Source organism: Bombus fervidus, chromosome 2, assembly GCF_041682495.2.
Source record: "Bombus fervidus isolate BK054 chromosome 2, iyBomFerv1, whole genome shotgun sequence".
Taxonomy (NCBI): Eukaryota; Metazoa; Arthropoda; class Insecta; order Hymenoptera; family Apidae; genus Bombus; species Bombus fervidus.
Genome location: NC_091518.1, coordinates 13,960,834 through 13,975,356, shown reverse-complemented (window position 1 = coordinate 13,975,356; position 14,523 = coordinate 13,960,834). Strand labels below are relative to the sequence as shown.

Here is a 14,523-nt window from a genome sequence, read left to right as displayed (position 1 = left end):
TATTTAATATTGTTAGTTGCTATATTCGTATCTAAGCATTTAAGTAGAAACTTATTGAAACTACGATCAATATTAATATTTATATAGGTATATATCTATATTATAAAAAGAAATTTTTTATTATTAAATAATCTAATTTAACATTTAATTTAATAAAATAACAGTTTCATTTAAGGTCCCAGATTTCTTTTTAAGAAATAATTTTTAAATTTTTTACGTAAATATATTTTTAAATTAAATGCGTATCATAACGATATTCATAATTTCTAATATGCAGTTTTAAAATATTATAATGCATATAAAAAATCATGCATAACGTAAAATTAACTGATTATTTTGATTATTGATATTTGTTATATTTCTAGTTTTAATTGTACACAATTTTATATTTTTGTTGCTGATTTGACACAGTTGAATATGAAAATATCCTCTTCTTCCGGTTATAACTTTACAAGGTTCGTAGTATTTTTCTGTATGATCGTTTAAAATCTAACTTTTCATTAGAAATCTTCTTTTTCTTTAATTCTATATCATTTGTGTATGATGCAAATATAAATCTTCTATTTATATCGTATTTTAAGTGGAGGAATTTCTAGAAATCAATAGAATAAACGTCTTTCTGGTTTGTTCCAGGTGGTTCTAACAGTTTCTATCTACAATGGTAAGTATTAAATATTTATTGTTGACATAAATGTACTATAATTTATAGTGGCAATTAATCTAATTTCTTGTATTATGTGTATAATAATGCACTATATGTAATGTAGTACATTATATATCTCATTAGATGTATTAGAAATGTGTTAAATTAGATTTGCATAACCTCAATGTAACATAAATGTGATTATTGGTGTAATGAATAACATATAATACTTTTTTAGCCCCGAGAAATCAAAGAAATCAAAGATTTTCTCTTAAAAGCCAGAAGGAAAGATGCAAAATGTGAGTATTTAAGATTTTTTCTATTATTATTGTGATACAATGTAACATACATATATTAATTTATCCCTTTTATCACAACAATACAGCTGTGAAAATCAAGAAGAATGCGGACAATGTTAAGTTTAAAGTTCGCTGTTCACGATTTCTGTACACTCTTGTCATTACAGACAAAGAAAAGGCAGAAAAATTGAAGCAATCTTTACCTCCAGGTATTTATTTGCTTAAACAAAATATATTAATAAAGAATTACAAAGGTATATAATTGTATTATTACATATTTTAGGTCTTCAGGTAAAAGAAGTAAAAAGAAGTGAACGTATGTAATTGATAGAATAAACTAAATTTTTAAACATATGTTGTTTATTTTTCTACCATTACATAAAAATATGTTTAAAAGAGGTTAAAATAATAGTCTAAAAAAAGTAATTATTTAAATCAAAATCTTACCTTGTAAATTTATTTTAAATCAATTTTGGTTGTAACTTTATTCAACAGTTGCAAAATTTTGATTAGATACAATGCATGGTTGATTTAAAATGTGTTTTCGCCTTTTAAACATGCATTGGTAAATATCCTTTCTTTTTGTTGGAGTAGTACACATCAACTTTAGTTCATCATATGTGTCTATACATATATTTCCATTATTGCATGTTGGTCTCTGGTCATAAGGATATATGCGAGAATATTTAAATTTTTTTTGACATTTTGTTGTAGTGTGTTGTACTTTGTGTTTCAAATATCTCTTTAAAGGACAATACTTTCTTTGACACAGCTGAGTTTGAAGTTTGATATATTGTGAGAACAATATTCCCAATTCGTCGTAGGTTTCAGATATTTCTGATGTGTTATCTGATGAAATACAAATATGATTATTACAAATTAATTGTTCTAGTACAGTTTGTTCTATAACGGAATTTTTACAATTAGTTTTCATCAATGAAGTACCAATGAAATTCTTATCTGTTTTCAATATTTTTTCTCTAGCTTCTTTTATTTCATATCTTGGTATATCTATGGATGACTTCATTCTTTCCTGCATTTTAAGATATGCATTATGTTCATTCAAGTTTATTTGTGATTTCAATTCTTTTAATTTATCTCTATTAACTGTATTAATTTTATCTGAATTACATATAGAACTATTTTTTATTTTTGAGTTAACTTGTAGTATTTGATCAATTCCTATTTTATTTGCATTAGACATATCAGATAGTGTCGAACTAGTGTAAGAATTAGTTGACCTATACAAATGTTTACAATGATTAGTGTATCAATTTAAATAAAGTTTAGTAACATTGGTAATTATTGAAAACCTTTTTAATTTGTTAAAAAATGCATTTGACAAAATATTCGACATATCAGCTGCAGAATCTGAGAAATATTTTGAATCAGTTAAATTTTTTGTGAATAAATGATAAGGTGAATAACTTGACTTAGAAGTGGAAATTTTGTATTTTTGTGTACTGTCACTAAACGATTCAGTGTTTTCAAATTTAAGGTCTATCAATTTAGAACTGGCATTATTTTGTTTTTTAGAATTGTTAATATTTCCTGAATTCCATTTGCACAATAACAATTCGTCATTTTGCATATCAGATTTTTTTGGAGATAATGGTATTACTAAAAATTTAAGATCTGTATCTGAGAAACAAATGTCTTTGTTATACTAAAAAGAAAAGAACATACAATTAAAAAGTTATGTTCATTGTGAAATTTGATATTAATTGGTTGGTACCTGATGTGAGTTTTTACAAATATTTTCATAATCTTCAAGATCTTTAATGTCCCATTCATTTGATATTGTTTTAGATATATTTTTATACTTAGTATGAACTGATGAAAAAGATGGGAAAAACATTTTCAAGGGTAATTGCTTTGTTAAATTGTTAGTAGAGGCCTCTATTTTACTTGCACATGGAGCAAGCAACTTTTTCTTTTCCTAATCATAAATTTTTGCATACATATATATCTACACACATATATACATAAATTATAAAAACTAAACTATCATCATTATTTAAATATGATCATTTTTAATATAATATTTTATTTTTAATACCTGTAAAAGGGTTTTTAATTTACATTTTTTTTCATATTGTTTGTTTTTTTGGCCGTCATATTTTACATGAAATTTTGAAAAATTACATATATTAGATCCTAAAAATCGTCGTTTTGCATAAGAATCACTTTCCCTTTCTTTTATTATAGAAAATCTGTCATCGCCGTTATCTTCGTTTCGTCGAATTAAGCTTTATGAATGAAATATTGATACATTATCAATAACTAAACATCATATGCGTATGCTACACACATACCATATATATTATTATACACACATTACATTATAAGAACAAAAATATAATGAACCTTTTTAAAATAGAAATGACTCGTCTGTGTATATAACGATAGCACGTTATAAATAAAATTATTAGAATCAAAATGATAAATAAGATGAGAAATATTTTCCAAAAATTGTTAAAACCTGTTTCAGTTTGATCGATATTATTATAATACCTTTTCTCGGTATCAATTATTCCCAACGTTTTTTTAACTTGCATGCTTTCTGTTATGATAATTACGACAGAAACTAGAAGATTATGAAATGAATTGGTTATAATACAAAGTCACTGTATTTTTAAAAGTAAAATTCATACATGTATTAAAAAAGGTTCATTTGTTATTTATTGGCAAGAATATCGAAATTGCAAAATAAAACATTTGAATCTATTACATGAGTTTACTTTCTGTTTTGTTTACAGATGTGGCATGGGCCACGAGTATGTTATGAAAACATCTAGAAATAATAAAATTTATTAAATACGATATCTACAATAGTAGGATTAATACTTTTTATAATTACAGTTCATAAAATCATAATGATTTTTCGGTATAGGCGCAACACGATAGCGAGGTCATTAAATATCAATTATGAATGAAATTATTGAAACGCGGATGTTGAGACAAATGAATCAATAGAAATACATTCGAGCAAGGCCGTACTAGAAAACTTTTAATGCAAAGTTAATGTTCTTTTTGTACAATATTGAAATACAAATCTTAGATTTGTAAATATAATTTCGTTCTTGATTCCACTGAATACAAATTTTTTTATTATGGGAAACATACATGAAACAGAATACAGTATTGGCTCGTTAGCACATGCATATTCGGAATCACTTTGCGCACTGATATGGGAAATACTAATTGCAAAGAAAAAGATACAAAAATTCTATTTCTTTAATTTTGATAACTCATTGCTTGCTAAGATATTGCCGATGGAGAGTAAGCGATAACACAGTTTCATGAAATGATGGAAGAGTGGGACTCTGTGTCTACTATCGAAAAGCAAGAAATGCATCGAGATATTAACGAGACAATACTGCATAATGTAAGCATGTACTTACTACTTATTGCGTACGACCTTAAGTGGTAACAAGATAATAGTCAAAGCTCTTTTGCGATGGATTAATTTTCGACCTAGCTAATCTTGGCCCATACACTATACCTATTCTAAAACTACAAATTATGGATTAACTTTACATCTATATATCTTGATTTATAATTATATTGTATACATAATAAAACAGAATAATGAATTTCATTAAAAATGGATAAAATATAATTCATTACTAATATATATAATTTTCTTAATTCCGTCATAATCTTAAAATATTTTATTCTTATGTACGTAACAAAGAATATTGATAAATTTATTAATATATATAATGTATTGAGCGAAATATAAAACAATTGTGGCATTAAGGATGTTTCATATTAAATTTATATAACATACGTCATACATATTTTAAGTTCTGTAAACTTTTTAGAGACTTAAAAAATCTTTTGTTTTCTGATAACATAACCATCATATAACATAAAAATATATACATTTACATAGTATAATACCATCCGTCAATATATTTATATTTCAGAACTTTATTTGGACACCTATCGGGGCAGATAGATGTCCAGATAAGCATTCAAGCGAGCGAAAGAAATACAACGAAAGTGAGTGAAATACAGAGACTCAATACGAGTATAGATAACTGAAAAGGTTAGACAAAATAATGGAAACACCTTTTATATGTCATATATCCCATATATGCATATGACATGTAAGAGGTGCTTCTATTATTTTATTCAATACCTGTATAATCGTTGATAATAACTCAATATCGGTAGTACTCCGTGAGCCCTCTATCCAAGGGTGATAGAGCAATATATGCTTTCGCGGACAGCATTGTACATTTCTAATGCATATCTAACGCATACATTAGCAGTTTTTAGCAAATATTAAATTGCGTCAGCACATGAGCAACGCACGTCGTTATTACAATTTATTGTATGTAAAATAAGTGAAACAGACATAATAACATAATATAATAAATGAACAGACATAACTTTCTCTTATTTATTACCGCGAATCGAAAACTGAGAAAGTAAAAGATATATATTTTTTAATTGTTCCTCATCATGTCATTATACTGTTAATTGTTATTTATATCTTGATATTTCTTGAAAAAGCGAATCACATATATGTATGTAATCATGCTGTTCTGCGATCATTTATTCATCACACTCGTGATAAGTAGCTCTGGAGAAGAAACAATATAATTAAATTTAATATAGGAAAACTATAAATACTTTTGAAATTATAAATGCAAAAACCTTTGTTTGTCCATATTTCGTCGAGATAGTCTTCTTCCAGGCTCATGTGTAGTCAGTGTATATCTTTTCGTATGAGGACGATTTGCTCTAAGTTCACGTGCTTCTGTAGTTTTAGCTTTTTCTACTTTTTGCATGAACTTAGTGATTAGTTCTGGACAATTTAAGTTTTCTTCTGGTTCCCATGTATCATCTGCTGATGTAAATCCTTTCCAGCGAATTAAAAATTCTCTTGTTTTATTCTTTTTAAAATGTACTTCTATAATCTTTTCCACTTCAAATTCTTTTTGATCATCTTTCCCACTTTTTTCTTCATCTGATGTTACTATTTGTTTACCTATATTTAATTAAGAAATTAAGTGTCTGCACAATATGAAATAATTTTTTTAAATTTATAAGTAACATTTGCAAAATAATACCATTTTCTGTTTGTTTTTTGACATTATTTTTAAGCTTTTTAGATTTTTTGTCCACTTTTACAGCTTTAACTTTAGGTGACTTTGCGGAATTATCTAATTGCTTAGATTTAGGGTCTTCTTCATTTTCAGTATTTTCAGCTAAAAACTCTTCTATTAATTCTAAACAGTTTAGATCTTTTTCTTGTTCCCATGTATCAGAATCTGCATCATATCCCTTCCATCTGACTAAAAATTGACGCCGACCTTTGATTGTACGTTGACCCACAATTTTTTCTACCTAGGTAATTGAAATATTAACTATTATATTCAAACAATGCATTTACTACATATTGCATACTGAATTAAATTTCATATAAAAATTCGTTTTTTAAAAATTATATTCGTTTCATATAAAAATTATATTATGAAAGAAAGAAGCAAGATAGTTTGGTAATATTAATTAAAAACTTTTCTAATACTCAATTTTATCATAAGAAGTACGAATATTTTGATTTTATACATGACATTTTGTTTTACATTTTTTATGTATTATGCGAAGTACGGTGATAAATCAAGTTACCTATGACTAAACTGTATCATAAATGGCGCTGCATGATTACTAATGCGGCGATATATCGTGAGTACACGTAAAATATTAGGTAAATTTTTAAGTTTCGTAGAAACAATTTTTTTTACAAGATGGATTATTTCGCATTAATATTCTATACTGAAGATCATTCTTGTTTTATTGTCTTTTATAGCAGAAATTATGTCATTCAGTTGAACGGCTGCTAGTCAACATTGCATACCTAGGAGACGCTTTCTTGTTGCCGTGTAAACATGGTTGTAACACGTACAATAAACACACTAAATATGATGTCTGACTTACCTCATACTCTTTTTCATTGTTTCCTTCCTGTTTTGTTAAGGAGGATCCCTCTTTTTTAAGTCTCTTGCTAGGTCCAGCCTTCCCGACATTCTTATTTTCTTCTTCTGTATCTACAGCTTGAGTATCTTCTACTTCAGGCTTCACGGTAGAATCCTCAGTTGTTTCTTTTTGACTATGACGACTGCGAGATGAACGTTTTTTCGCTGTACTTTTGCGTGGCGATTCTGTATTCTTATTCTCCTTTCCCTTTTTCATTTCGTCGTTGTTGTCAGATATGCTTAAACGTCGGACGCCATTTTCCTCGATACTGCTATCACTAGTTTCAGATTTGCTACGCTTGGTTTTCATACTCAATCTACGCATACTATTTTCACAGTAGACACTAAAATTTTTATATTTTCAATAATGTTTGTTAAAAACTTATAAATCGCGCATTATATGAATATTCTTATCCATCAGAACCGGAATGATTTTATATCGAGTTCCCGCAAACAACTCAGAAATAGTTTGGCGCGTTACACAGGAAGTTCTTAAGCACCATATCGAAGCACAAATTTTGATTTAACACATTGTGCGAATATAACAACTATATGCATTTTTTAATTTATTTAAAGAAGTATCAATTAAGTTTTCATGCATATGAATCTATCGAGGTTTGAATCTTCGAATAATCAAATCTTTTAATAAAAATACCATGTAATAGTAAAATTTTATTTTAAAGAAGTAATCTCATTTTAACCCCTTGTAACTTTTATTGTATAGTTCATTAGTCCATTTTTTAAAACGACAAACCTCGTTCACCGGAAATAAGATTTTTTAAATGGAAAGTCTTCAATTTAAGATAGAGATATCAGTTTATTTTTGTTTATTTTTCATAGTTTTAGCAAGTAAAAAATTATATTTAAATTTAAAATGCATTTTTATGATTTATAAATATGAATCGATTAATCGTGTTCTACTTATAATGTACTGTACTTTGCATACTTTCACATTTAATAAAAAGCAAAGTGATTTTAAAAATTATTGGCCCTTTTCGCAAAAATAAAAGTTATTTATAAATGAGAATTCGAAAACATTATAATAATACTTCGGATGGATAACGGATATTGAGATTTTTACTGTATTGATCAAAAAGACACAAACTACGCTTTTACGAAATTATCATTTATACTTCTAATTATAAAATAGAAACATTATATGTTCATTAAAAATTATAGTTTAATAATGTAGTTCTATTAAACTTTTTATATATTGAATTAATTTTTCCCTATTTTCCAGAATAAGAAACTATTTGAAAAATGATTTATAATTATAGAATAATTGCATAGAATAAAATATTATTAAATCAATATTTTGTTACTTTGGTGACCAAACATCAGTTTCTCATTTGTGATACTATTAAGCTAATATTTTTTGTGTAACTTTGATATATAAACATTAACATTTCTGTTAATTGTTTAAATTATGGCTAAGTCTGTAACTACATATGAAAAACCTTTACCACACATAAGTAAGTGTAATTTAGAATTTTGTCATGTCACAAATATTGATATTTAATTTTGTTCACAATATGTTCTTCTTTACTTATATATTGCATTAAAATGTTATATATGGTAGGAATAAATTATAATTTTTAATTATTTATATGCATGACATAGAATCTCTTTATAATAGATTTAGCAGATTGGTATGCTAAACAATGGGAACTTCAGCAAAATGCAGCTTTCAGAAGTGCAGAGGCATTTGAATTAAGAAATTCAGGAAAAATTGTTCGCTCAGAGACAATGGTAAAAACAATATGGGATACATACATGAATAATACTCGCCTTGCAGATAGGTAATAATGATGAATAATATAATGATGAAATGTAGATGAATAATTTAAATCACATCTAATAAAAATCTAAAATTTTATATCACATATATTTATAGAGTAACAGAATTATCACGTTGGAGAGAGTTACTACAAAATTTGCTAGATAAATTAATTGCAGAGTTAAAGTTCTTACAAAATGAGAAAGTTGATACAGAGAAAGAATTAGAAACTTTAAATTATCCATTACAATTAACAGCAGAATGTATTTCCATGAGGGATTGCCGTAGAGGAACAGAACTTACTTATGATGAAGCTGATACAGAATTGAAAAAAGAACTTTGTGTCATTGAAAATATTAAGAAATCATTAACTGATAGGTATAACATGAATACAAAAAATCTGTGCATATTTAAACATATGTTTCTGATGCTACATTTTGTGTAGGGTGCAAGCTGCATGGGAAAAATTAAATCGTTTAGAAGAAGTTAGATTTCAAATCCAATTAGAAGTGGAAGATAAAGATGAAACTATTAAAATAGAGAAAGAAAATCTTAATTTAGATCGAACATGTGCAAATATTAGCTATAAACCAAATGCATTAAGAACTCCAAAAGGGTAAGAATAAATATCTATACATTTAATAAATAAATGCAATGTATGAAATAAATACCATAAATATCTATTTTATTGCAGTTCAATATCTTATGAAGCTTGGTTGGAACATTGCCGTTATATTAAAATGTTAGCTGATAATGAATTAAGCGATGTATATAATTTACGAGAAGCTATAAATATAATGCGCGAACGTGCCAGAAATGATATTAAAGCTCAGCAAGACGTAACAGATTTTAGTTTACGGAAAAGAATTTATCAGACACAAAAAGCTAGGAATGAATTAGAATGGCAAAAGCTTAAAGTAACAACATTTGAAAGTAAAATGATCATTAATATTTAATATATGTTAGCTTTAAACATAATATTTTCAGATCCAAAAAGAAATGGAAATTTTACAAAAAGAAATAGTTAGACTAGAAGATGCATTAATGCATAAAATTGATTCAATAAAATGTGCAGAGACAAGATTAGAAAATCGTACTTATCGTCCTGGTTTTGAACTCTGTCGTGATGAAGCTGAATTAGGTTTGAAAGACGAAATTTTACATTTGCGACAAACTGAAAAAGACTTAAAAAGTGTATTGGAAAATTCAAAGTATGTACAATAATGCATAATTTACATAATGACATACTCTATCATCGTGAAATGTAATTATTTTATTTAATGTATGTATTATTTTCTAGAGGGACATATAATAATTTGGAAAGCTTACTTTTGCAAGTTGATAGAAATTTAGATGATAAACAACATTCTTTGGCAACAGATGTGATGTGTTTAGATATGAGAGCAACATTAAAAACAGGAGATAGAACACGATTGCCAAACGAAACAGATCGTAATATTGTTCTTACACGTATGGAAAAAGAGATACCGCTTGAATCATGAATGAATTGTAATGTTTACACAAATCCATTAGAAAAAACATTCATTCAATATATAAAATGTCTATTTATTGTAGTACTTAATGATGTTTTCATTATAAACAATAAACTTATTATTTGCATATGCTTATGTGCCAGTATTAATAATATCTGGTTTGGCTTTAATTAAACTGTATTCTGAAATAAACGAGTCTGTCAATTTTGGTTCTAAAGTTTTTACTGCTCTTCCATGTAATTCTCCAACTTTTTTGGGATCGCCATATTTCATTTCAAACGTAATATAATCTATCCAAGTACTTGCATCATTTTTGCCAAACTGTAAAGTTGACATTTCATTATACTTTCTTATATGCTTTAATGATATTTCAGGTTGCATAAGTTCTAACTCTATCATCTTTTTGTGTAATTCAAGAAAGAAAGGAGGTTGTAAACAGAGACTATCATAAACTTTCCTCGCCGCTTGTATACCTAAAATAAACCAACAGTCGTGACATGCTACTAAATACAATTTTACAATTTACGATTACATACTTTTTGTCAAAACTAGCCATTCAATGTAAATAATCTCTATGTACTGAGCAATACTTGGATGTGACTGTAAAGCTGTTTGGAAAAGTTGTTCAATTTTCTCAGGACACTTCGCTTGCACATGTAATATTTTCATCTTCCATAAAGGCAATGACTTTTCTGCAAGAATTTGTGTTGCCTAAAAAATGATCATGCTTATATGTATGTAATATCATTCATATAATTAAAAACAATTATTAGTATTTTTGTACCTTTAAAAATACAGCTTCAGCTTCTTCTTCTTCTCCTGAGGCAAGCAAATATCGTAACCTAGCATGCCAAAGACTTACGCTACTTGGTAGAGTTTCAGTTGCAATGCTCAGAATTTCTTCAAATTTTTTTTCTGTAGCTTTATCTTTTTTTTCAGCATTTAACATGTTGATCTACAGTGAAATTATTAATATCAAAGTTTTTAATTCTTACTTTATGCATGTAATGAATATTTATCAGGTACATTACTAACCCAATGTAAATAATATTTTTCTTTTAACTTCTTTGCTTGATGTGCCTGAGATAGCGCAGTTTTTAATAATTTTCTTTTAAAATTTGGTAAAGCTAAAGATCTGGTTTGTTGATTAATTTCTATTAAACATTCTATATACAAAGACCACATTTCTTCAGTCTTAATTTTTTTGACTGCTGTTTGATAAACTTTATTACAAGATGTTATACGATCTCTTAATGAAGTTTGCTCTGAATTATCAACCTGCATCGCTGTATTACTAAAAGAAGGTTGAATAAGTCCTTCTAATTCTCGTCGTGCCATTGTATCCCACATCAGGGGTTCATGAGTATACTCTTCTATCATATTACTAAAAAGAATTTAAATATTTAAACTAAAGATAATCAATAATTTTAACATATTTTTATTACTTTTACCTAACAATTTTATTTTGTAATTTTTCTGTGTTATTATGATCCTTTGTAATATTTAACAATTCTATTATGAATTTGATATCTCTAATGAGTTTTGATGCTTGTTGATATATGATATATGCCCTTTTTAATCCAATAGACATGTCATCATCAGTTTCTGTTGGTACTGCATTGTCACCATTATTTTCACTTTTCTGATCATTAGCTGATGCATCATCTAATTCTAATCTGTCACATAATTAATGATTAAAAATATAAATGAAAACATTAATAACATATGAAAAATTTATAATATGTGACTTACTTGAAAGCATCAATAAATAATAACTGAGAGGTTGGATGTATATGTAAACCACGAAGAAGAAACTGACGAGCAGTGTCTTTATTTTTATTTTCTTCTAGTTCCCAGCATGCAGCAATATGCCAACATTTGGGTTTATCTTGATGAAGTTGCAACATTCTGCCTAATATATGACTAACATTGTTGTGCAAACGCTGTCAAATTTTATATTAATATTTAAAAGATAAAAAGTCAATAGCTTTAATAAAAAATATAATTCAAATACTCACAACATGTTTACAAAATTTTATGTAAGCAATCCAAAAACGAATATCATCTTGAAATCTAAATATTGCTCCTTTATATAAATGATTAATTTTATTTGTAATAGCATTGTCAATATCTGCCATTTTTTGAATAATACCAAATTTCTGTTGAATAAAAATAATACATGCATGTATGTATATAATTAATGTGCATTTATAGTTATTACTATGTAATCAACTATTTATTAATAAGTAATAACATACACTTCTACGTTGTTTAATTAATTTAAGCAGGTCCGTTTTATACTGTATGTATTTCAAATAGTCTTCTTTAGTTTTTTGGTGACGCTGAATTTTATATTCGTATTCCTTAAGTTTCTTTGCAATTCCTCTATATAATTTATAGCAACATAAATAGTTGGTCAAAGTAAAGAATGTGTTACAAAATATAACCTATTTCACTCACCGAATTTCATTTTTATCAAAAAGTTTAATCCTTTCCATGTGTTCTAATTCCGGAATCATATCCTCGCATCTTTGTTCTACAAATTCTGCCATTGTTACTTCTTTTTAATTGACAAAATATAATGTAATATAATAGGAAGATCCTTAGCACATGTACACCAATAACCACGCTCATCCAATGCGTACTAATAACTAAACCACACCATGCAGCAATACATATTCAATAGTGAACCATAGACAAGGGTACAAAGTAGATATGACTTCTTATGCTACTTTGTGTTTCATATCCTGAAACATCGAATGAAAAGGCCCGTCTTACGCCTTCTGCAGTTTATTCATGTTCTGAAATACCGACCTCGAAAAAATCACAGAGATTTTAACGTTGTTGGAGATGTTATCAATCTAAGACATTAGCAACTACAGACATTATAAAATAAAATAGCGTAATTAAATTGATATTGTAATCGAACTAAAACAGTACTTTAAGCTTATATTAGAAAGTAAAATAGCGTTTTGTGTGTGCTACTATACTAGATTTAAATATTTAATATTAATCGTTGAACAATAGTATATGCTGAGAATCAAGTTAAGAAAACGTAGAGCTTGCTATAAGATATGGGTTGATGAGTTGTAAAAATTAAAAATTTTGTAAAAAGATGTCCAAAAATCTATAATTATTATAAATTGAAATATTATATAAATTCTTCTCCTTTTGAAATGGGTAATAGTTCTTGACTACTAGTCAACTGTTTCTCTATTATAGTATAGTTATTTTTCTTAAATCTTAGTTTTATGCTTTACTTTTAAGTTATTTATTTTCAGTTTTTAATTGTGTTGTTATTGTTATGTCTTATTTTTAAGTCTTAATTTTAAGCTGTGTCGTTAGTTTTAAATACTACAGTCAAGTTTTAATTTTAAGTTGCATCGTTTGTTTTAATCCTTAGTTTCAGTATATTTGTGAAAATGGACTGTTTGATCATTGATATATGTATCTATCCTTTGAAGTAAAATTTTGGTAATCTTTTGCTCCTTTCGTCAGTTTTTTGCTTTTTCTATTGAGCGTAATTTGTCTGCTTGAGTTATCGATAAATTGTGTTGCGAGTTTCCAATTTTGAATCGGATTACCTATACTTGATGATATATAATTAATAATTGATTTGAAAATACGAACATGAAAATAGAAAAAATTAAAAAATACACATTTTTATGTTTCAGATGTATGAAACTAGAATTTTATTTGAAATTAATTAAAAGAATTATTTAACTATTATTGTATATTCATTTATTATTCTAATAATGTGTAATGATTTCCGCAGTATTGCAGCGGGATAGAATCCTATACACTTTGTTGCGATTATAGGATATCCTGTTCTATGTTCTATTTATAATTTCATATAAGACATTTGTTTTAATTCAAACTAGTACTGTACTGAATCGATAACGTCGCATGCGACATGAAAACGGTTAGGTAACCCCTAAAACGTAGGACTCGAAACAGCATTGAATATCGCGTCTATTCTTGTACCTTGTCTGTAATGTCACGTCTATTCCTGTATCTCGTCTGTGGTGTCATTTTCGACTGTGGTCATTCGTTACCGATTCAGTGTAAAATAAGATTACAGTATCATCACAATACAACAGTACCGTACCGCGCTCTATACTTCCTCGGTGATTGTAATCTTATTCTTTGCTGAATCGGTAATTTTGGAAATAATAGTACAGATAAGGTATAGACATTGGTACCGTGGTACCAGGTAAAGTGTCTCTAGTAACCCTGAGATGAGAGACAAAAAATGTATGGGGGTGTTAGGTCTATTCTATATCTTGCTATGGTTTGGCGCGTTTTCTTTAGTCGTTCTGTA

General features: G+C 27.3%; 6 protein-coding genes across 8 annotated transcripts in view; 2 read left to right on the top strand and 4 right to left on the bottom strand.

Annotated features, from left to right (window-relative positions):
* Positions 1 to 1,294, top strand: part of Rpl38 (ribosomal protein L38) — a 34,181-nt gene extending 32,887 nt beyond the window's left edge. Inside the window, exons 1-5 of one of the 2 annotated variants that reach the window (XM_072022033.1) lie at positions 431 to 455; positions 634 to 661; positions 882 to 942; positions 1,029 to 1,151; positions 1,226 to 1,294. In XM_072022033.1, the coding sequence (XP_071878134.1) occupies positions 659 to 661; positions 882 to 942; positions 1,029 to 1,151; positions 1,226 to 1,266 (228 nt within the window). In that variant the 5' untranslated portion in view covers positions 431 to 455; positions 634 to 658 and the 3' untranslated portion in view covers positions 1,267 to 1,294. Of the gene's footprint in view, positions 1 to 430; positions 456 to 632; positions 662 to 881; positions 943 to 1,028; positions 1,152 to 1,225 lie in introns of those variants that run through there. The other variant, XM_072022030.1, reaches the window with a different exon arrangement.
* Positions 1 to 14,523, bottom strand: part of Blw (ATP synthase subunit alpha blw, mitochondrial) — a 52,649-nt gene that overhangs the window by 36,958 nt on the left and 1,168 nt on the right. The gene's annotated exons all lie outside the window — the stretch shown is intronic.
* LOC139997940 (uncharacterized) lies at positions 662 to 3,460 on the bottom strand. Its single transcript, XM_072022028.1, has one exon. The coding sequence runs from the start codon at positions 2,144 to 2,146 to the stop codon at positions 1,427 to 1,429; it is 720 nt and encodes a 239-aa protein (XP_071878129.1). The 5' UTR covers positions 2,147 to 3,460; the 3' UTR covers positions 662 to 1,426.
* LOC139997938 (uncharacterized) lies at positions 3,666 to 7,426 on the bottom strand. The gene is made up of 4 exons (XM_072022026.1): positions 6,895 to 7,426; positions 6,027 to 6,303; positions 5,611 to 5,944; positions 3,666 to 5,536 (listed from the first exon to the last, which is right to left on the bottom strand). Exons 1-4 carry the CDS (start codon positions 7,255 to 7,257, stop codon positions 5,509 to 5,511), a joined length of 1,002 nt encoding a protein of 333 aa, XP_071878127.1. The 5' UTR covers positions 7,258 to 7,426; the 3' UTR covers positions 3,666 to 5,508.
* LOC139997936 (tektin-B1) lies at positions 8,002 to 10,354 on the top strand. 2 transcript variants are annotated; one of them, XM_072022021.1, is made up of 7 exons: positions 8,002 to 8,404; positions 8,569 to 8,731; positions 8,827 to 9,087; positions 9,155 to 9,325; positions 9,404 to 9,626; positions 9,697 to 9,920; positions 10,010 to 10,354. In XM_072022021.1, exons 1-7 carry the CDS (start codon positions 8,359 to 8,361, stop codon positions 10,209 to 10,211), a joined length of 1,290 nt encoding a protein of 429 aa, XP_071878122.1. In that variant the 5' UTR covers positions 8,002 to 8,358; the 3' UTR covers positions 10,212 to 10,354. The 2 variants fall into 2 exon arrangements, with proteins under 2 accessions (XP_071878122.1, XP_071878123.1); XM_072022022.1 differs by having other exon boundaries at positions 8,004 to 8,408; positions 8,512 to 8,731.
* LOC139997933 (U3 small nucleolar RNA-associated protein 6 homolog) lies at positions 10,255 to 12,919 on the bottom strand. The gene is made up of 9 exons (XM_072022011.1): positions 12,663 to 12,919; positions 12,461 to 12,587; positions 12,221 to 12,361; positions 11,955 to 12,145; positions 11,654 to 11,878; positions 11,238 to 11,586; positions 10,987 to 11,157; positions 10,739 to 10,913; positions 10,255 to 10,675 (listed from the first exon to the last, which is right to left on the bottom strand). The coding sequence occupies exons 1-9, from the start codon at positions 12,752 to 12,754 to the stop codon at positions 10,335 to 10,337; spliced, it is 1,812 nt and encodes a 603-aa protein (XP_071878112.1). The 5' UTR covers positions 12,755 to 12,919; the 3' UTR covers positions 10,255 to 10,334.